Below are 24,110 nucleotides of genomic sequence, written 5' to 3'. Positions count from 1 at the left end.
TGTGTATTTAATTTCAGAGGTTTCAGTCTTAAGTCATATAGAATCAGACCAAGATAAGTCTGCAACGTTTTTGATAGAAAAATAGCACACGCAGTGCAAGTGTTATTTTAAACGTCTAACTTCTATGAAATCTTCTGTGACGTATAAATAACACTTGCACTGCGTGGGCTATCAAAATCGTTGCAGACTCACCTCGGTCTAACTCTAAACATTATTTAGTCCAACCAATTATTTCGACTCACCGGCTATAATTAGACCAAAAAAAGTCTGCAGCGATTTTGATAGCCCATGCTGTGCAAGTGTTATTTAGACGTCATAATTTCATTGAAGTTTGACGTTTAAAATAACACTTGCACTGCGTGAGTTTATCAAAATTGCTGCAGACTTTTCTTGGTCTAACAGAATTAATATTCAGTTGGCTTTGCTTACAACTATGTCAAAGTTTTTTGGTTAAGGTACTTACAACAATTTAAAGTTTTCTTTATTGAATACTCTAAAGTTTTATCTTGTTTGATGCCTTAAGCCTTAGAAGCACAGAAGTAGACTGTTAAAGAATACCGCCTTGTACCCCGTTTTATACCGCAGCTAAAGCTATCCTCCTTCGTATTTATTACCACTAATTTGTGTTATATTTCCCAGCATGATCTGATTATGGATGAAGATTGGATGTCTAGCTTACAGAAAAACTTGACAAACGAAAGTGGACCTTATTAAGTTAACTCCAGAATCCTTTTTCCAGCAGTTTGTATAAAATAATGCACTGATAAGTATTTAAAAAAAACCGGCCAAGTGCGAGTCGGACTCGCAAACGAAGGGTTCCGTACCATTATCTATAAAAACGGTCACCCATTCAAGTACTGACCCCGCCCGACGTTGCTTAAGGCGACGGTAGCGGTGGGTAAAATTTCAGATTCTGTCAATTTACCCCATTTCACACCCAAGCGCACTTCACGCACACTACCTCACTTTACTGGGACAGGTCAGTGACCCATCACGTTTTTTTAAGATTGGACTTTTAGTTTAGTATTGACCACTAGCCTCCTTTGAGGGTAAAAGCGTTCCATTGAAAGATGAAAGAGAAACAATGCATTTAATCTTGCTTTCCTTGTCTGTTCATGTCACACGTGACGTACATTTAATTCATTTGATTGTTGACTGTTTTATTACCTAATATTGCTTTGTCGAGATACGCGTTTTGTACAATTAAAGCGAATAAAACAAGATGTCATTAAGTCAGATGTAAAATGTTATTTACTACTCTATACGGTTTTTCATAAGGTGCATAATCCATTCAATAGGAATTTAAATAAATAAAGTTTCAGCAGGGTGGCAATTCCATTTTGGCGGATAAAGCGAAACAGAATAGTTCTATCGAACCTGCTTACAAATTTTCACGAGAATCAGTTGAGAAATGTGATCTGCAAAGGAGAACATACAAAAGCATTTTTGCCCAAGCTGAAACGGAGACCTTTGCTAACGCTCGGCCAATGATGGTTTAGGTACACCTATAAAAAATGGTTGTCCCTGCTGTAATTTTAATATCTTTATATTTCAACCGGTTCAGTTTTACCTTCAAAAATAATCGGTATCGCTAAACAATAGCGGTACTAAACTACTTATACGTTCACGAAATCGGTATCTGCATAACTTGATTGTTAGTAAACTAACCTGGAAAATAATCTCAAAATCACCGAAACATTTATGTACAGTCACCTGCAATAATATGTTACGTCATTAGCGCCAACTTTGCCTCCAGGGAAACTTTGCCCAAAACGACAATTTTAAACAAATTCGTTAATGTAGAAAATATTATAATAGTTATGGCCACCCCGCTATTTTTAGTAGAAAATAGGTTATATTTCTGACAAAACTATATACCAAACTTGTGCATAACTTGACTTGGGAATTTTGAGTTTGAGCGAGTTGCCTAATATAGGGTATATTTCGGCGGGCAAAAAATTTATAAATAATGAATGCAAGTAGTAAAAATTGAGAACCCTTTGACAAATATTTCCGGGTTTGAGTTATAACTTATAACACATGAAGCATAGATTATGTCTATTGAGATTTAAACTAAAAAGGCCTAAATACACAAAAGTTTTAGCGGTGGGCAAAGTAATCCGGTAATTTGGCATCCATACCAACATTGCCCACCACCAAAAACGGATTAGGGTTGTCACTTTCATCTAATTTACCCAACTTCGCAAGTAAAAGAAGGTTATGTTTGTACACTAAAATAAGTTTATAAATATATACTGTATTTATTTGTCTTATTATCCTTTATTTAGATGTTTTATCCCGTTAACGAATGAAAAACACAACAAAAATCATATTATTAAACTATTGTAACAGATTTTCTCAAAAGTGACAACCCTAGCCTTTGTAAAATGCTTAGGCGAGCCTTATTTGGAAATGGGCAAAAACGGGTAGGCAACATTGCCCAGCAAATTTATTTAAAAGTTTTTACACTTATGTGCTAAGTTATTAACAGGGAATGGTAGGATTGCCCAAAACCTTAAAGTGATCCTTAGACATCATCATCATACGAGCTGTATTTGAATACCAAATTGACGTGGGCAATGTTGGCAAAAACCCCGGATATCTTTGCCCGCCCTCTAAGACGCAAAAAAATGGGTAAAAACACGATAAAAAATATTTTTTTTTCAAATAAACTGATGCGTTTGATCACAATGGACGTGCTGAGCGAAAAAAGTCATATGATGTGAAGTTTTTTGAGAAATTCGTTTTAAAAAAAAGCGGGCAAAGTTGGTGATAATGACGGTACCTACTCCTCGAAGGCCGCAAAAATATGTGACATGGTCTTATGGTTCTACAAATAAGATCGTGTCAGATATTTTTGCGGCCGTGATATTTTAAAACGTGTTTTAATGTACGAAATTCTGGAAAATGTATAATAAATAAATAAAGAATAAATAAAATTGTAATAAAAAAAACAGCGGGTTGCACTCCGGGAGTGCCGACAGAAGTGAAAACTCACTGACTAGTCCAAAATGTCTGCAGCACTATGTATAATTGACCCATCCTCTTTTCTATTGAAAAACTTTAGTTCCGAAATTGCTGGCCAGTGAGCTTAAATTTGTAGCGTTAATTGTTTAAAATTCGAATAGAAATTGTAAAGTCACCTTGCAGACCTCGCATCTAAATATATAGCTGGTCAAGCAGATCTTGTCAGTAGAAAAAGGCGGCAAATTTGAAAAACATAGACGCGAAGGGATATCGTCCCATAGAAAATTTGAATTTCGCGCCTTTTTTTACTGACAAGATTTGCTTGACCAGCTATATTTGGTCATGATATTTTGAGTTTTATTCACCAGTACTAGAGTTCACTTTTATTAGAGATTTCATCAAGATGTAGCTTTATTGAATTATATTGGGAGTGATATAAAGTTAGAATGTAATTGTGAGATCCTCGTATTTCAGCCCGTACAAGATTAGAACATTGAGCTTTATTGCTTAATATAAAAGTCCAGTTTTAAATAATTGACCTGATTATGATACGTTATGACTAAAGTTCTTTGGTGAATACAAACGAAATAGCAGGGGTTACGCGTTACGCCTTACGCTGTCTCGAGTTTAACATTTTTTCCCCACCTCAAAAAGTGCACAGCGCCGCTAAAGAAGTTTTCACTTCAAAAATACATATGTGTATGTCTTGTATGTGTAATAAATAATTAATTAAACGTATACTTTCTTTTATTTTTTATTTAGTGGGTTTTCCAAAACAATGGTACAGTTTTAGGGGTTTTTAAGTTGAACTCTAGGGGTAAAAAAAAATTGGCGTTGGTAACCCTGGCTGAATCGACTACTTTCCTACTGATGTCGCTTACGAACGTTATTCTTTATTCAAGCTGTATCGATGTAAATAAATCAAAATAAATATTAAAAAAAAAAGAAAAAAAAAAGCAAAAAAAAAACGGTCACCCATCCAAGTACTGACCGCTCCCGACGTTGCTTAACTTTGGTCAAAAATCACGTTTGTTGTATGGGAGCCCCATTTAAATCTTTATTTTATTCTGTTTTTAGGGTTCCGTACCCAAAGGGTAAAACGGGACCCTATTACTAAGACTTCGCTATCAGTCCGTCCGTCCGTCCGTCCGTCTGTCTGTCACCAGGCTGTATCTCACGAACCATGATAGCTAGACAGTTGAAATTTTCACAGATGATGTATTTCTGTTGCCGCTATAACAACAGTTGCGCATTTTTGAGTTTTTATATGTTTTCCGAGCAAAGCTCGGTCTCCCTTCATATTTATTGCAACAGTTCAACTGCTGTTTATAAATGATAATTATAAAAATACAGATTTCTCTATTTTGAAGTAAAAAGTAATTTAAAGATAAATTTTGTTGAACAGTGCCTGCTACCGGCTACGAAGGATCTAATGTAAATAAAATTATGAGATGGTGTATTAGTAACTAGAAATTAATTTACATGTGCTTGCTCTAGTTTTAATACATACTCAAAATAATGTTTGAGTTAGACCAAAGAAAACTCTGCAGATATTTTAATGGCCCACGCAGTGCAAGTGTTATTTTAAACGTCAAACTTCTATGAAATTATGACGTATAAATAACAATTTCACTGCGTGGGCTATCAAAATCGCTGCAGACTTTTGTTGGTTAACTTTATTAATGTTTTTAAAAGAAACATGTAAGATGTGGCTCTACAAAAACCATACGTAAGCTTTAATAAACTATTTAAAGCAATAAACTTCGAACTTAATGGATTTGCGGGTAACTACATTAAGGGCTTGGTAATAGCCCGTGGACATCCGAGCAATATGCACTAACTAACTAAGTTATAATCCCTGAAGATTCCCCTATCAGTGTCAATACGCGGTCAGAGTGCGCTAATCCAATAATTGCTTGAGTAGCCGCCATCTTCAGGCTTTGCCCTATAAAATGGCGGGAAACTTTGTCCCTGGCATCAGTTGACGTCTGTCGCTTCAAGAGTTACCAGTGAAGAAAAAAATTGCAAAAAAGGTAAGTTGTAGTTTTCATGGTTCAGTTGCAAATTTTTATGCCTATTTTATTAAAGTTGAACGTAAATTCCTGTACATATCGTGTCCTGAATATACCCCTGATGAGATGGAATTCATTTATAAAGTGGATATACACTTTTGCAGCTATATCCATGTACTTAATATTTTGGTGAAGATCATTCAATAGAGCTAGAGTTTAGGGAAATAAATAAATATTTAACAAAATAAAGTACCTAAAATTTTATTGGAGATACCATACAGCATTTGCTATATTAGTACTAACTAATTAAAGTTGGGTTGACGCATCTTACTTAGATCTAGTAGAATTAATTATCTCTAACGGATTAACATAGATCCGGTTCGAAGGACCAATTTTTAACATACGTGACCTCGGTACGTGACATTAATAAGATTGAAATGTAAAAAAAGAAAACAATTTATATTTTATTTAATAAATATCATTATCCCCATAGATGGCAGGTGACATGATGAGGTTTACTATCGGTGTGGTCTGCGTTGCCGTCGTCCTACTGTCTCTAGCAGAACTCAGCGAAGCGAACTACAAAAACGCCCCTATGAACGGGATAATGTTTGGAAAGAGGGGGCCTTCTGGTATGTATTATAAACATAAACATGTATTACAGTATTTAGTTTCTCATCTACCCAATAGCTATACATACCTGTATGTAATTGTTACTTTCTATGACTCTCTTTTCCTTGATACGATGGCATCTACTGTGCAATCCATTGAATATAAAATTTTGATGATTATAGTCTGAAAACCAATTTCTTCGCTCCTTTTTTAACTGACAAAATGGTTTTTGATAGTGTAGTAATTTCAATTTGTTATTAATTAAATAAATTATAATAGTTTCAATTGATGTCCGATAAGTTATAATAACAAAAACCAGGTTTAAAATACTCACTAGCATGTGACTTAACTCTCGCGTGGAAATCCTACCGGCGGCGTTTTCCTCTTTTTATTTTTATAGTAACTAGTTAAATTATATTTTAGGAAGAAAAGACACGAATATTATTGGATATTAAAAATTTCGCCACTCAGTGCTGTCATGTTTCTTTTTTTTTTCTTATAAAACTTTAATTTTGTTTCAGAATATGATTCCCGGGGCAAAACCTTTACCGCTCTATGTGAAATCGCCACGGAAGCATGTCAAGCGTGGTTCCCGTCCCAAGAAAACAAATAAAAAAAGGCTACTTCATGGAACTTTACGCAACTATACCTAATTTTGGTCATGGACTATGATACTGATAGAATATTATTCCCCATTAATGGAAATATTTACACTTTACTAGCAACACTGACACGCTTATCTTTTTAAATTTTGAAATGTTTTCCTTAAATATTAAGTAAAAATGTAAAAAATATATTATAAAGGCTGGAATATTTTCATGTTATTCTAGTCTAAAAGTTTAATAAATCATGGCGATGCATTAGTTAATGTAGTTTTATTTATGTAGGTCAATTTAAAATTGATAGTCGATTGACCTACATTTGAATATTCTGAGTTGGTAACCCTCGTGGGAAAATTAAGATAAGAATGACTTTCTTCGCGATTGTTTTCATATTTTTTATATATTCCAACTAGTTTCTTATAGGAGTTTATGAATTCTCATTACACATTACACTGGTATGAGGTTTTCTTGTGGGGAGAAAATCTTTCGCTATTAGAATAACAGCTGTGATTATAGCGATTATTGATGAAAACATTGCTTCTAATTTGACATCTGTCAATAACAATGCAATGCAGTGACGTTTCGCATTGTAAAAATTAGCAAATTCGAATCTACCTTGTTTCTAAAATGAATTATCAAAGTTCTGATTTAGTGGTGAAATAATGTTATAGAACACTGTTCCTTTATTCAACCAGGATTGTAATTAAAAATCAAAATGACTACGAAAGAGCTTTACACAAAGGTAATGATTATTTTTATTTTGGCATACCTAAAACATTTTAAATTTGGAATAGTTTTTTCTTAATTTTTAGTTTTAAAGCCGTATTTGGTTTAGTCGGACCAGGGGAGTTATAATAGGCAAAGTTTACACCACTTTTACTATCTATGCTACTATGCTTGAGATAATTTAATGTTTCATGTTTTATTCATCATGTTGTAAATTATCACTTCAATCTGTTCACGGTAAAGATCACCGTATACATTATATCATGTCTACATAACACATCATTGCTATGTTGATTTAAATACCTACTGATATCAATGATAATATCTTGCTTTTTTTATTGTTACTTTTTCTGGCTGGATTATGCATGTGCTAATGATTATCTGTATGATTATTATGTTTATGACCGCCTATCGATTTAAATGAAACTATACTTTAGTTTCAGCACTCTTTTCTTAAACATTTTATTTATAAAATATGATTTAGGCAGCTAAGAATCACCATAGTTAATGCATATGGAGGACAAATAATGCAAAATGAATATATAGAGCAATAGACATATTAAAAGAAAAATAAAAAAAATGTGGTTGGACTATAGGGTATTATACTGTATTTAAAATAAATTATTTTACACCATGCATGAAATAAAGCACCAGATAATTATTAGAAAAACACAGATAGTAGTTATTTTTAAACACAAGTTTTATTTAATAAATCGGATAGAACTATAAAAAGTATGCGAGTTGACCGTGACGTCACGATGTAATTTTTCATATAAATTCCATATTAGCAAATCGTTTTGACAGTTCTAAAAAAGTAACTGATTTGACTAGTAGGAAAATACCCTATTCCTATCTTTTTTTTTCTTTTTGAGATAGGGAAAAGGGATGTGTTTCGCTGGCAACAGATATTCTATTATAATAAACTGAATGTTTGGAAACTTTTTGACATTTTTGTTTACAAAATTGTCATCTTGATTTGGTTGTTGATTTTCTGATTGAGATTGTATAGTAATTTATACAGTTATTAATTGGTGCAAAAATGGTTTAATGCAATCATAATATTACTGTATGTCTCTAAAATGATATCATCTCACATTTTACTGAATGAGAGAGTGAGACGCAATGAGATAAATGAGACAATAATGAATATTTTCTTACCTAATTGGTGTAGATAGTGATGAAAGTATTTTCCAGGGGGCCCGGATATGGGTGGAGCACCCCGAGAAAGTCTGGGAGAGTGCCACAGTCACCGCGGACTACCGCTCCGGAGTCCTCATCGCCAAGTTAGACCAGACCGGAGAGATACGGCAGATCAAGGTATGTACCATCTCCCATACTGTTAACTGACGGTTCGTAAACCTTATTACAATAGGTATAAGGTCCAACGACGGACAGTCAAGTTGCTGTTTGTACAGTCACCATCAGATATATCGGAGTGGCCAAGGTGCTCACAAATATCTGAGCACGTCTCTATTGTCAAGGCGTTAGAGTGCTTGTTCAGATATTGTGAACACCCTGGCCGCTCTGATATATCTGATGGCCACTGTACCATAATCATAAGATTCTGTTGACATTTAATTGGATTTAGGGATCGTGTAGGTACATCAACATAATAGCTTAGTTACTTAGTCACAATAAGTTAACAATGCCTTGCTTTGAATGGCCCTTACAAAGGGTAACAATATCCTGTTAATACCTACTTCACTAGCAGGTCAATAGGTATATTGACCTTATTCGGATGAATTGGCGCGAATTCAACGATATTCTATAAAAATTACCGTGAAAATACAGTTGTCATAGCTTATGACTTATGAAACATCTCTTGTATACCGTGGAGATGGCATGACTAGCTGTCAAGTTGTAAATCGCGCGTGGTTTCTTCCGTTTTTTGTGCACAATACGAATTAGGAAGAGGTCAATTAATAATGAGCTACTTTTCTTATCAGATAAAAGATGAGAACCAAATGCCGCCCTTGCGGAACCCCTCTCTCCTCATCGGGCAGAATGACCTCACATCGCTATCATACCTGCACGAGCCTGCAGTTCTACACAACCTTAGAGTCAGGTATGTTCACTGCTATTAATAAGCCGTTTTTAAGCTACCTACAGTTAGCTAACAGTCGTCAGAGATCGGTCAACAGTGTCAAACGCTTACGGCTTACGCTAAATCAAAAAACCGGGCAAGTGCGAGTCGGACTCGCGCACGAAGGGTTCCGTACCATAATGTAAAAAACTGCAAAAAAAAACCCATCCAAGTACTAACCCCGCCCGACGTTGCTTAACTTCGGTCAAAAATCACGTTGTATGGGAGCCCCACTTAAATCTTTATTTTATTCTGTTTTTAGTATTTGTTGTTATAGCGGCAACAGAAATACATCATCTGTGAAAATTTCAACTGTCTAGCTATCACGGTTCGTGAGATACAGTCTGGTGACAGACGGACGGACGGACGGACGGACGGACGGACGGACGGACGGACAGCGGAGTCTTAGTAATAGGGTCCCGTTTTACCCTTTGGGTACGGAACTCTAAAAACTGGCAGTTAGACGTTATATAAATGTAAGTTTAAATTAGTAATAATTGTACATTTTACAATGTCCCAATGACATAAATTATAGAAACTAAGTGAGGTAGTAAGTGGTTACTAGATAAAAAATGGGAACCAAATGCCGCCCTTGCGGAACCCCTCTCTCCTCATCGGGCAGAATAAATAAATAAATATTGGGGACATCTTACAAAGACTGACCTCACATCGCTATCATACCTGCACGAGCCTGCAGTTCTACACAACCTTAGAGTCAGGTATGTTCACTGCCGTTTTTAAGCTACCTACAATTAGCTAACAGTCGTCAGAGATCGGTCAACAGTGTCAAACGCTTACGTTAAATCAAGAAAGCAGACTGGCAATTAAACGTTATATAAATGTAAGTTTAAATTAGTAATAATTGTACATTTTACAATGTCCCAACGACATAAATTGAGTCGCTTAACTTCGAACTCGGGTAAATCCATCTGTCAGATTATGCGATTTTGGTATTAAGAAAAGGTAATAGGGTAGATATTTGCTGAGAGGGTCAAATGGATTTACCCGAGTTTGAAGTTAAGCGACACATTTATAGAAACTAGGTAAGGTTTCCTGTAGGTTATTAAGGTGTTACTAGCTGAAGAATGGGAACTAAATGCCGCCCATGCGGAATCCCTCTCTCCTCGTCGGGCAGAATTACCTCACGTTACTGTGAACCTACACGAGCCTGCAGTAGTTTTTTAGGGTTCCGTACCCAAATGGTAAAAACGGGACCCTATTACTAAGACTCCAATGTCCGTCTGTCTGTCTGTCACCAGGCTGTATCTCATGAACCGTGATAGCTAGGTTGAAACTTTCACAGATGATGTATTTCTGTTGCCGCTATATAACAACAAAAATACTAAAAAGTACGGAACCCTCGGTGGGCGAGTCCGACTCGTACTTGTCCGGTGTTATTATCACTAACTTCTCAGAAAAATCACGTCGCAATTCCAAATTCTAAAATTACCCGTTTATGTGTCATACATAAGCGTTACGTATACGGATATACGATATACTTATCTACATCCGAACTCGTGCATATCTATCGGTACATTGTACATAACTATGTGTCGCTATAATGTGTTTATATGAAGGGGCGTATATAAAAGTTTTATAAAACACATGCTTTGCTTAGAAATATCATTTTATTGGAAACTTGCATCAGCCTGCGACTTTTTCCGCGCAGATGTCTGTCTGGCCCAACCCAATCCTCCTCCTAAATTTAAGAGCAGAACACACACCGCCGGTACACAAGTACACTCCGGTACGGCCCCCGGCCACGACATTGCGCGACCGGTGACGGCGGCGGTAACCATAGGTTGGAGCCAGACACAGCGATCGGACCTTTCGTTCCCACCTATGGTTGCCGCCGTCACCGGTCGCGCAACGTCGTGGCCGGGCCGTTAGGAGATGAATACCGAAATACAAAGTATAAAAGGACATATTTAGATCTAGGTTATAATACAGATAATACTATATGTGTGCTAAACCTTTACCATTAAGTCACCGCTGAAATAAAAATGCTATTAATGGATAGAGCGCTTTTCAAACACTTGTTAACAGTTTGAAAACAATCTAAAATGTAGTGTAATAAAGGTGTTAGTCTGTTTGGTAGGCCATTTTTGCGTCATGTCACGATCTTTCATTCTGACAAATCAAACTTACCCCTCAGATGTATAAATCCAATGTTACGTAAGTACAGTGAACTGTAAAAATATGGGTGTCGCCAACTTATTCAAAAATATGTCCCATAGTTCTTAATTCGCTGACATGAGAGCTATGGGACATATTTTTGAGATGATTTGTGCATTCATATTTTTACAGTTGACTGTACCTACTAAGCATACAAAAGATAATGTATTTTATTTATGTTTATACACTGTCCGTGTCCAGCGTAGATGGCATGTTTGACAAAGATAATGTTAGACATGTCAGTTAAGACATTTTATAAGTAACACCTCGTAGTAACACCTCGTAGGACCTTGGGCCTTAGGAGGATATGGCGTAAAGAACTTACAGCTGTGTAAATAGCTGTCTGAAATTTTAATTACATTAATGTAAATACGAAATACTTAGTTTCGTATAGTATCTATTGAGTAATTTTTCTCACATAAACACAAGCTAAAAACAGCTGTACAGTCAACAACAGAGCTATGAATACAGGCAAATTGTGCCAAAAATATGTATACACGACCTTAATGTACAGGCAATAAAGTACTGTATACATATTTTTGACACTTTGCCTGTATTCATAGCTCTGTTGTTGACTGTACTGTAACATAGAGTTCAAAATCAAATTTAAAAATGTGCGTGGTTCAACAACCACAATTATTTTTACGGTTAAAGGGGCCCACAAATTACCAGTTCGCCGGACGATATCAGCCTGTCAGACGCAAAATTTGACAGCTCCGAACAACTGACAGGCTGATATCGTCCGGCGAACTGGTAATCTGTGGGGGGCCCAGGCCTTTCAGTGCTATACTGGGTCAAGCAGATCTTGTCAGTAGAAAAAGTCGGCAAATTTGAAAAATGTAGGCGCGAAAGGATATCGTCCCATAGAAAATTTGAATTTCGCGCCTTTTTCTACTGACAAGATTTGCTTGACCATCTATAATTTATCACTGTCTTTCTATCGGTTTGGTATGGTAATTCACCAGTAACTGGCTGGTTTTAGTAACTGGCCGCCCTAAACTAAAAATGAATTCTATTCACCTATAAACAGAATTCATTTTAGTATAAGGCGGCTAGTTATTGAAACCTTATACTGAAATGATTTTTTTTTTTATATACAAGTGGGTTTGACTTAAGATAGGTGAATAGAATTAATTTGGTGGCCAATTACTAACAGTGGCCAGTTACTGGCGAATTACTCTAAATGGCACTTAAAAATAATTTACTTAAATTGTTGTTGCTTCATCTATATATATTATATATATATATATATATATATATATATATATATATATATATGTATATATATGGGGGTTTTCGGGGGCGATAAATCGATCTATCTAGATCTTACCTCTGGGAATACGCGCATTTTTTAGTTTTTATATGTTTTCTGAGCACAGCTCGGTCTCCCAGATATTCATATTAAATTAAAACGGTTAGGAACTATAATAGGAAAGCATAAATATCCGTTGGTTTCCTAAAGTAATTATTTAATTAACATATATAGCTGGTCAAGCAAATCTTGTCAGTAAAAAAAGGCTCGAAATTCAAATTTTCTATGGGATATCCCTTCGCGCCTACATTTTTCAAATTTGCCGCCTTTTTCTACTGACAAGATCTGCTTGACCAAGTATATTGTTTCCTGTTCCAGGTTCTGCGACCGCAACGCCATCTACACGTACTGCGGTATCGTGCTGGTCGCCATCAACCCTTACAATGAATTGCCTATTTACGGTAAGGTTTTAGGGTTCCGTACCCAAAGGGTAAAACGGGACTCTTACTAAGACCACTGTCCGTCTGTCTGTCTGTCACCAGGCTGTATCTCATGAACCGTGATAGCTAGACAGTTGAAATTTTCATAGATGATGTATTTCTGTTGCCGCTATAACAACAACTAAAAAGTATGGAACCCTCGGTGGGCGAGTCCGACTCGCACTTGTTCGTATTTGTCATGCTACTTCAGTCAACGTCAGTACTTTTTGTACCGAGACTGACTGAAATAGCAAGACAAGTTCATACGTTCCCGTCATACGATGGAAAATAATTATGCACTACGTCTGTACTAACTGATTATTATGTAAGGTGAACGTACTGGTGCTCGACGCGGTCCCAGTACTTGTCATCTTGAAACTTAAGTCATTGTCAATAGAGGTGATAGCAGGGTGTCATCTATTGGGCATAAGCATGTCGAGCACTAGTATTAGTAGATAGTAGATTTCGATGAAATTTGCTATATGGGGTTTTCGTGGGCGATAAATCGATCTATCTAGGTCTTATCTCTGGGAAAACGCGCATTTTTGAGTTTTTTTATCTCTGGGAAAACGCGCATTTTTGAGTTTTTATATATGTTTTCCCTCTCAGAAATTTTATTATTGAAATGCTTAACCGACCTTTAAATCTGTTGCAGGCGATGAAACCATCATGGCGTATCGCGGCCAGTCCATGGGCGACCTGGACCCGCACATTTTTGCCGTTTCGGAGGAGGCCTACACGAAACTTGAGAGGGAGCGGCGAGACCAGAGCATCATAGGTTTGTAATACATACTTTTGCTGCCTACCAAAAACGCTACCTGTAAATATAAACTGAGTCATAGCATAGACCAGCGGTCGGCAACCTTTTTTTTGCGTAGTTTTAGTAGCGTAGTTAACGATGACTAAGTTGACGCGGGCCGCACTTTGTTAATATTTATGACTTTATCAGACATTGTCGTTTCTCAATATTACATAGCCAGAGAGGCTCGCAGGCCGCAAGTGACAGTTTCATGAGCCGCATGCGGCCCGCGGGCCGCAGGTTGCCGACCGCCGGCATAGACAAATAAAGACTACCATAATAGGGATGATTCCTGTATTTATAATAAATAATTTCACACTGTGCACGAAATAAAGCACCAGATAATTATTAGAAAAATATAGATAGCAGTTATTTTTAAACACAAGTTCTATTTAATAAATCGTATTGAAATATAAAAAGTAGGTGAGTTGACCGTGGCGTCACTGTGTAATGTTTCATATAAATTCCATATTAGCAAATCGTTTTGACAGTTCTAAAAAAGAAATTGATTTGACTAGTAGGAGAAAGCCCTATAGGACAAATATTTTACGTCCATCAATATAATTATTTAATTTATTTGTTGATTCGAAGGATTAAAAGCACCTTTTAAATGAAAATAAGCTTTTGTCATATTACTGGTCGGGCTTTAAGCAGGTTTGATGGTTATTTTTTTTTGTATATTCGTTTTTCAAAATTACCTATGTATACAGCCACAGAGCCCCTAAAAATAAATTATTTTTGGACAGTGAGCGGCGAATCAGGCGCCGGCAAAACTGTGTCAGCTAAGTACGCAATGCGTTATTTTGCGGCCGTGGGCGGCAACGCGAGCGAGACGCAGGTGGAGCGGAAAGTGCTCGCTTCCAGTCCTATTATGGAGGTAAGCCAGTATCTCTAGTCAATAGCTACATTCGTTACCATTTGTAAATAGAAATAATTACCGCTCTGGAATACCGGTCCGTCGCTCTATTGATTGTGCTACCAATAATACAGGGTCATTTTTGGACCGTTAGCCATATTGTGCCAGATGATTAGGTAGGTCATACTGAACAACTTTTTCTATGGGACCAACCCCGAAATCACAAAAAAAAATTTGGCCTTCCCATAGAAAACGTCGACATCCACTCGACCAAAATGTATGAAACGGCCAAAAAACATTTTGTGATTTCGGGGTTGGTCCCATAGAAAAAGTTGTTCAGTATGGCCTACCTAATCACCTCGCACAATATGGCTAACGGTCCAAAAATGACCCTGTATAGTTGGTCAAACCAAATTTGTCAGTAAATAAGAACAAAAAAACTACACTCATCCTTTTCTTTTGGGTGCTATAGTACTAGTGTAAGGCAAAGATAGTATTATGATTCTCTCTGTCTATGTTTGAAATGGGACAGTCCTTTGACAAACTATATCTACCCGTCCATTTTTCATTAAATTGCTTATTTCGTAAAGTCGCCATCAGATATATCGGAGCTGCCGTGGTGCTCAAAAATATCTGAACACGCACTCCAACGCCTTGAAAATAGAGGCGTGTTCAGATAATTTGGAGGACCTTGGCCGCTCCGATATATCTGATGGCGACTGTGCTTTGAATTGAAAATAATTTATTACATCTGTAAAGAATAGTGTGTTTATAAAGGGGCCCACAGATTACCAGTTCGCCGGACGATATCAGCCTGTCAGTTGTTCGGAACTGTCACCTTTTGCGTTTAACTGACACTAACTGACTAACTGATAAACATCCGGCGAACTAGTAATGTGCGGACCCCTTAAGTGTTGACCTCCTGAGACCCGGAAGCAGTTTTTTTTGTTGATGAATTTGGAACCTTTAGTTAAACAATAAAAGATTAAAATTGACTGTGGAATTTGTACCAAAATTTGTACGAGGGGTCTCAGGAGGTTAATCTGCGTAACAACGCCTCGCGTTTTTAATCCTCAGGCCATCGGCAACGCGAAAACCACTCGCAACGACAACTCCTCCCGCTTCGGCAAATTCATAGAGATCCACTTCGACGAGCTGTACAGAATATCTGGTGCTAGTATGAGGACTTACTTGCTTGAGAAAAGCAGAGTGGTAAGTGTCTACTAGATGGCGCCACTTTAATTTGTAACTTCGACACGGCCATCCTGCTGAAGACACGCCCTCGTGTGTTTTTATGATAGATCATTTATTGAAACAAAGTCATTTTGCTTATGGTCCTTGTTATTGGCACTTGGCACTAAATACACATATTTATAATTCCGACACGGCCATCCTGTAATAATAACGTCCAGTCTTATAGGCCAAGACATGAAGCTCCTGTAACAGTACAATATTTATCTTAACCCGTGGAGCGCCCTTCACACGGGTGATACCAACTCAATTTGGGTGGTAGTGACTCAGTATCAGACGTGTGTTACTACAGATCAATATGGGTCAAATTGCTTTGCATCAATTTGTTTTATGGTGGTCGTTCGACGGGTTAAATTACGTAATTACTTTTGTGAATACACACTCAATAATTATAAGTAGATAAGGATAAAAAAGATAAATAGTTTATTCAAGTAGGCATATTACAATGCGCTTATGAACGTCAAATAAAGCTACACCGGCTCCAACTCTACACGTCTGCCTCGAGAAGATTTAAATCCCCCCTCAATTGGAGGAGGGTATCCCAATATATTACTTACATCTTATAATTAACATGCATTACGAGTAAATAAGAAAATAGTTATTTGTACAACAAGAGATCAAAGTTTGATATTTCTTCGAGTGCTTATTTTGAGTCCCGTGCAAGCGAAAGATTCTATAATAGATTCACGAGCGTAGCGAGTGAATCTAATTTAGAATCTTGAGCGTAGTAAGGGATTCAAAAGCGCACGAGATGTAAATAACTTTGATCTCGTGTAGTACACAAAATTTTTCACCCTAAGCAGTGAGAACATACCTAGAGGGACAGAGATAATAGAACCCAAGTATATCGAACTTGTATTAGACCCCGCATGTTGAAATGACTATAAAGGTCACTTGAATGTCATTTTGTCTCACTCAGTGAGCAAAATCGCATTTTGCTCACTAAGTGAGACACAATCAGTGAGCAAAATGCGATTTTGCTCACTGAGTGAGACAAAATGACTCAGTGAGCAAAATCGCATTTTGCTCACTGTTTTTAAGAAGCAAAGTACCCTTGTTCGAGCTGCTGAGGTGAAAATATAATTTAAATTACTATAGAATTCATGCAATTATAAGTAATTAGACAAGACATTTACATTGTGTTCCAGGTGTATCAAAGTGCTGGGGAGAGGAATTATCACGTTTTCTACCAGCTGTGCGCCGCAGCGCGCAGCATGCCCGAGCTGCAGCTAGGTGAGACTTGCCCTTTATCTCTTTTTATTAACCTACAGATTACTATTTACAGTTAGACAAGGATAGTACACACGCTCTCGCAAGAATCGATTGTCATCATTTAGTAAAAAATGACAAGTATAACACTTTGCAAAGAATTGTTATGATTATAGTTTGAAATAATATTTGTAGAGCGTTTCTTTTATTTTTTGCCATTTTTATACAGGGTGGAAAGGCACGACGATCCTTCCCGGAAGTATTAGGTCGTTTAAGTGATACAGAGACTATTGGTAATGGTAAGAATCGTTAATTGAGTAAAAAATAAAAATTGCAAAAATACTACTTTTTAACTGTGGTGATAACCCTATAGCATGTGCACATGACGGCTAGATTAAGGATCTCCGTCGGGAAAGCTCGGGACTTTACACTTTTTTCCGATCGTTGACAGTATCGCAATGATGTATGAATGACGCATAAATGTCAAATAAATCAAATGCATGCAAAAATATTACAAACAATTTTATTACTTTCTTAGATAATTACTTTTTTCCAATATTTAATACTATCTTCTTTTCACATACGGTGTTCAAATGTACCTCCGTGTATTACAACGCCGCCGCAGCCCGTACCCGAGTATGTCGATGCACATGCGATATAGTGTATGCTCTTCGTCATTTATCCTCCGCAGAAAGCACCAATTAGCCTTTGTCTCATTTCGTCCGCAGTTTCACATTCCGTTTGGTTTGGTACACCATATCTTTTACACAGCCCCACAAATTTAAATAGCCACGAGCATCTAACATTTTTATTTGAAGAATATGACATTCAATAAGTATAGTTCAATGAAAATTTAATTTCAAACATCAGACGTCTTGTCTATTTCCTACCACGCAAGAAGGTTTGTTAGTTTGGTATTGAAGAAGTATTTATTCTTGATTTATTCTTAGTATTTCATTTTTGCAAGTTCATTTGGTGCAACTAACACAACCTACTTGTTATTTTTAATTATTTTAGATAGTTTCCAATTATTCGAAAATAATTTTGTGAAACGTGTTAAGAAACTAAAACCTTTTTATCAGTCAAGGAAACCAGAGATATTTATAAGACGATTGCGTACTTTTGAGTGGTTGTCAATGTCACCATTTGAACTGTCGTTGTAAACAATGTTGTGGTTAGTATTATCAGGTATTATTAATATTAAGGAATAACATAACTATTTCATTCAAGTATTGAACAAGTGGAACCACTAAGAAAGCGAAAATCCTGCAATGATTATTACCGTGCTGTAAGCAGACCTAAAAATGGTTAGATGGCAACAAATTAGCATAATTTCCTGTCGAATACTGATTGTTTACAAGTAAGTTCATTGACCCTGTCACCTGTTAGGGTTAGAACAAAGTAGTTTTTTGCGTGGATGTTTAAAAGGTCATAATTTAGAAACGGTTGCCCATATTAACATAGTTTCTATGGAGAAAATATAGAGCTTAGGCTAAACTATCTCCCATTTCCGGAAAGGATCGTCGTGCCTTTCCACCCTGTATATTGTGACCTTTTTTGCCACTTTTGTGTTATTTCTACTCAGAATCCCGAGCTCTTTCGATCCTAATGGGATAAAAAAAATGTCCCAGAGTTTTTTTCCTATTGTGTTACCATTTCTCCATATACTTTGTATGGCGGTAACAAAAAAATATATGGAAATTTTAAGACACTTTTTTTCTCCTATAAGGATGAAAAGGGCTCGCGATCCTGACTAGAAATAACACAAAAGTGGCAAAAATGGTCACAATATATAAAAATGGCAAAAAATAAAAGAAACGCTCTGTAATATGTATGATAGTTTAGGCCTTTAGTCGGCTGATAATAAAGATTATCTCGTGTCATTTTCAATATCGTTGGACGCTCCAGATGCACAGCGTCCAGAAATACATTCGTTACAATAGGGAATATTACGCAAAACTGCGTAGAGTGCGTCACTAGGCCAATCACATGGCCTACCGTGAAACACGACGATCGAAAGTTCGGTTTCTGCCTCTCCATCACTATAATACTGCTTGCACTTGGCGGGTCATAATTCTGTAACTTAAATAATATAAAATAAAGTTTTATTCTATTCTATTATATTCACTCTTACCTATTCGACCTTTCGATTTTCACGTTTCGCGGTAGGCCACCTGTAAACAAACCGCCTTGATGCATCAATGTCATAGTGAAAACTTGTCAAAAAACTGTTTAAGGCCTAGTATGTATAAGTTGCTCTATGGTTTACTATACAAATTAGTGCTGCACTCTGGCGGCAGAACATTGCAGTAATACTCCCTATACATTTATTGTTTCAGACCACCAAGACTCGTTCCACTATTTGAACCAAGGCGGCAGTCCCGATATAGACGGCGTCGACGACCTGAGAGCATTTAACGAGACGAAAAACGCACTTACCACCTTAGGCAAGTACCTATATTATATACAATGCAGCGTAAATGAATACTCAAAAACAACTAGATGTGGCCTAAACTTTCGATCCGTTCGCAATAAATGCCAAACTGGCCAAAATCGTAGACATTGGTGTAATAAAAAAGATGGTAAAATATGCTAAATAGACACATTAATATTATAATTATTGAAAGATAATCTCGTTCCTATTCCTTACTCTCGCTCGCATAACTGAACTACGTTACCATAAAAATGAAAAAAAAAATTGGTACTGATCACTTAGTGTCTATAATAGTGACAGCTTTAGTTAGTATAAAAATTCATAGATGGATATAATGCCAACACTGCCAATAATCTCAATAGGCTGAACTTGACTTAAAATGCCAATTTGGTCAAAAAACGTCCGTCAAGCTTAATTTGGTAAATCAATTGCATACACAATATTTTGTATCCGTTTGTGCGTTAATAACATAATTTTTGAAGTGAAAACTTCTTTAGCTGCGCTGTGCACTTTTTGTGATGGAAAAAAATGTTAAACTCGCGACAGGTCACGTGACCGTAAGATTCGTAAGCCTGACCTGATCGAAAAACTGTTACAATGTCATTGAGTTTTCACTTCTGCCGGCATTCCCGGAGTGCAACCCGTTGTTTTTTGTTCTCAGGTGTGTCAGAAACGGAACAACAGAATATGTTCACCGTGTTGGCGTGTATCCTCCATCTTGGCAACATTGAGCTCACATGCGAGCCGGACTCGGGGGACGTGGAGGAAGACGGCGCTTATATAGATGTGAGCATCTTCTGTTACTTCACAAAGTTAACAGTCGCCATCAGATATATCGAAGCGGCCGAGGTGCTCAAAAATATCTGAACACGCACTCTAACGCCTTGACAATAGAGGCGTGTTCAGATATTTGTGAGCGCCTTGGCCGCTCCCATATATCTGATGACGACTGTACACACATTACATTATTAGACGTAGTGAAATCATATGTTCGACGGAATAAATAGGACCCTATCTAGATGAAATAAGAATACGCACGGGCATTATTAAATTATCTATGATTACAAAAATATCTTATATGGCAAAATTTATAAAAATGCCAAAATGGTTAAATATGATTGATAAAATGCCAAATGTCATAATAGTGCCAAGCGGCTTATAATGCGCTGTCACGCTTAAATTGGCCGGGTCGGTTGCAAATGTAGGTACCAATTTAATATTTTCGCCTTTTGAAGCTCAGGAATTAGACCTTTTTACAAGCTTTTATTTACTTTCACCTGACCGTTGTCTGTCTGTCTGTAATCAAATCTTGCAAGTTAAATTTGATCCACTTCCCGGTGTCCGATTGAGCTGAAATTTTGCATGCGTGGATAAATTGGATGACAATGCAATATTATGGTACCATCGAGCTGATCTGATGATGGAGACAGGAGGTGGCCATAGGAGCTCTGTGATGAAACAACGCAACCTAATTGTGTTAGGGGTTTTTAGAATTGTCTCGATGAGTATTAGTTGTCTGTCGTAAGAAAAGTACAGTCAGCGATAAAAGCTTGTACCAAAAATGAATGCCTAAAGCTTATTTATTATTGCAGCCGAACGACAAACACCTACAAATAGTCTGCTCGCTTCTCGGGGTGGCGAAGCCCGAGCTAAGTCGATGGCTGACGCATCGGCGCATTGCTTCTGCACACGAGGTCAGTACTTAACACTTTCGCAACCAGGCAAAATTTCAAACAATACCCCAGAAACCGACAGTACTCGCTAGTCGGGCAACGACGTGCAACTCAATGCCGCACGCCGCGAACCCGCTAGTCGGGCAAGCGGCGGACGCTCAGGGCTGTGCCAAGTAACTTTCGTATAAGTAAAAAAAAAAAAAAAAAAAACAAATCAGAAAAAAAAAATTTAATCTGCTGTCTCATCTGTTTAGGCTCCCCGTTTTGTTCTTCTCCTAATTCTAACTCCTATTGATACATACCCGTGTATGCAATTTCACGTAACCAACTAATAAGAATTTTTATTTTGTAATCGCATTAGGTAAAGTAAATAACCCATATAACCATTCCAGTCGCAGAATCACAAAGTGGTAACTAAATGTCAGATGTGTCGTAACAGAGTCCACACAATGTGTCTAGAATTGTTTCGAAACAAAGTGTCGTCGCCGTGTCTACACTTTTCCGTAACAAGGTGTCGACACATTTGTGTGCACTTTGCGTGCGGTTTGCGACTAAATCTGACAGCAAATTTGTGACAGCAAATGTCAATATAAAATACCTCTTGAAAACCAAGGTTTGTCAAACTACTATTAGTGTCTCGTGTGCTCGTAATTCTAGTAAGTCATCATGGGCAATGCAAATGATAATAATCGACCGAAACCATATAAACACCCAACACCCGTCAACCTTTTACAGAAAAGTTTTTAAAGAAATTCAATAAGCTACTTAGGTCAGGCAACGAATGCTCCAAAAGTTGTAGAGGGAAATGCTCGGAACACAATTTTTGACTCCGTAACTCGGTTTGACAAGTTAGGAGGTGAACATATCAAAAGTCCCCGGTCGTAGCCCTTGAGCGGGGGGGAGAGAGGGGGCTTTGAAGGTCCCATTTGCCCGTTTTTCGATTATATCTCGGAAACTATGCATCTCAGCGACATGGCCACTTATACAAAATGAAAGTTAATTTAATTTGTTACAAGTTTATTCAGTCAATTTTTTCGATATGTTGAATAGTTTTTGAGATATCCGCTCTTGAAAGTTTATTTAGGGCTCTCAATTTTATCTTGATATATCTATATCAGTGAAGGTGCTAGGCCGTGTTTGGTATCGTTTTCGTATAAATCTGGGGTGCTGAATCCATTTAAGATATCACATTGACACCATTCCACAAAATAAAAATAAATCTTTTTAGGGTTCCGTACCTCAAAAGGAAAAAACGGAACCCTTACAGGATCACTCGTGCGTCTGTATGTATGTCCGTCTGAATACACAAAATAGTTCTTTACCTATAGATGACAGGAAAACCTATTAGAAATGTGCAGTCAAGCGCGAGTCGGACTTAATGTACGGAACCCTTAATACGCGAGTCCGACTCGCACTTGGCCGGTTTTTTTGAAACTCCTCTTGACGCTTAACCGCTGAACCGATTTCGTTGAAATTTGGTATAGAAATAGTTTGCGTCCCGGAACAGGACATAGGATAGATGTTATAACCAAAATCATCTTTTGAAGGTGTGAAAAGTGGCGTGGAAATTTGTACGGGAAATCAATAACCGCTGAACCGATTTATATGAAATTTGGGATGGTCTACATCTTTGATTTAGTTAAAAATGATGAAAAAACATGACTTCAAACCTAAACTTAAACAGTATTAACTTCAAGAAGTCAATTCTGAATTCCCCCCTACACCTCATTTCACACCTTTAAAGGATGATTTTTGAGATAACTTATTATATCCTGTCTCGGGACTCAAAATATATGTGTACCAAATTTAAATTAAAACTGTTCAGCAGTTTAAGCGTGAAGAGGAGTTTAAAAGAAAGTATTTTAATAAGTTTATATGTTTTTACTTCGGAATGGTGTCAATGTGATACCTTAACTAAATTTGGTACTGCGAATTTATACGAAAACGATACCAAACATGGCCTCGTAGCTTTACTGTTGTAGAAGTCAAAATAAAATTGAGAGCCCTAAATTCTTATTACTTGGCCAAACTTGTGTAGAAGGAAAAGGTAAAATAAAAGTCTTCGGCAGGAATATAAGACACAAATATTTTTTTTTTTTGCGTTACTATTTCATTCATCAAATATAAACATACCTTGATTATACTATTCTAGTGAGATCCTCATAGATAAACAAAAACATTTACTTAAAAAATTACAAGGTCGAAATGTCACGGAACTTGTGAGACTAATATGTGAAAAATAAAACATCAAACATCAACATTTATTCAGCAAATAAGCCACAAGGGCACTTTTACACGTCATCATTGAATTTACATACAAGCAAAAATAATAACATCAACAATTTTATAAAATAAAACTAACAATTCAATCTAACTTATTACAATTACTAAGAGATGTATATGGTCTCTTAATGTCGAATTACATAAAAAATACAGATACAAAACACAAAAAAAAATTTAAAACTTTTATGACAAAAAAAATCTGGACACAATTTAAGAATCACCCAATTGCGTCGAGGAATCATCTGTATTTTTGCTTGTTTCATTACCTCCTCGCTTCTTTTTTGTCCTTTGTATTCTGTAGCAATTTATTAGATCTGAAAATAAAGATAACTTGCGTCGTCACGGATGTCGATTTATAGGTTTTAGGGAGTGCAGAATTCGAAAACGATGATCATTTTATAATCCAAGATGGCGGCTACGTATTTTATCATAACAGTAGAATCCAAAATAGTCATCATTTTCGAAATCTGCGCCCCCTAAAACCTATAAAACGATATCCATGACGACTTTTATGACATAGTGCATTGCCGCCATTTTGAAATTGAAAATGTTATCATTTTCGAAATCTGCGCCCCTAAAACCTATAAAACAACATCCATGACGACTTTTATGACATAGTGCATGGCCGCCATCTTGGAATCCAAAATAGTCATCATTTTCGAAATCTGCGCCCCCTAAAACCTATAAAACGATATCC

The 24,110-nt window shown here is 36.8% G+C and overlaps 1 protein-coding gene across 1 annotated transcript in view; it reads left to right on the top strand.

Annotated features, from left to right (window-relative positions):
* The first annotated feature begins 6,202 nt into the window (after nucleotides 1-6,202).
* The window catches only part of LOC134802849 (unconventional myosin-Va), a 68,832-nt gene continuing 50,924 nt past the window's right edge, over nucleotides 6,203-24,110 (top strand). The window contains exons 1-11 of the mRNA XM_063775586.1: nucleotides 6,203-6,935; nucleotides 8,114-8,236; nucleotides 8,866-8,984; nucleotides 12,808-12,890; nucleotides 13,564-13,686; nucleotides 14,454-14,584; nucleotides 15,641-15,775; nucleotides 16,963-17,047; nucleotides 19,363-19,470; nucleotides 20,119-20,243; nucleotides 21,050-21,151. Of these exons, the coding sequence (XP_063631656.1) occupies nucleotides 6,909-6,935; nucleotides 8,114-8,236; nucleotides 8,866-8,984; nucleotides 12,808-12,890; nucleotides 13,564-13,686; nucleotides 14,454-14,584; nucleotides 15,641-15,775; nucleotides 16,963-17,047; nucleotides 19,363-19,470; nucleotides 20,119-20,243; nucleotides 21,050-21,151 (1,161 nt within the window). The 5' untranslated portion in view covers nucleotides 6,203-6,908. The remainder of the gene's footprint in view (nucleotides 6,936-8,113; nucleotides 8,237-8,865; nucleotides 8,985-12,807; nucleotides 12,891-13,563; nucleotides 13,687-14,453; nucleotides 14,585-15,640; nucleotides 15,776-16,962; nucleotides 17,048-19,362; nucleotides 19,471-20,118; nucleotides 20,244-21,049; nucleotides 21,152-24,110) is intronic.

Source organism: Cydia splendana, chromosome 25, assembly GCF_910591565.1.
Source record: "Cydia splendana chromosome 25, ilCydSple1.2, whole genome shotgun sequence".
In the NCBI taxonomy this organism is placed as follows: domain Eukaryota; kingdom Metazoa; phylum Arthropoda; class Insecta; order Lepidoptera; family Tortricidae; genus Cydia; species Cydia splendana.
This window is presented reverse-complemented; position numbering and strand designations above follow the sequence as displayed.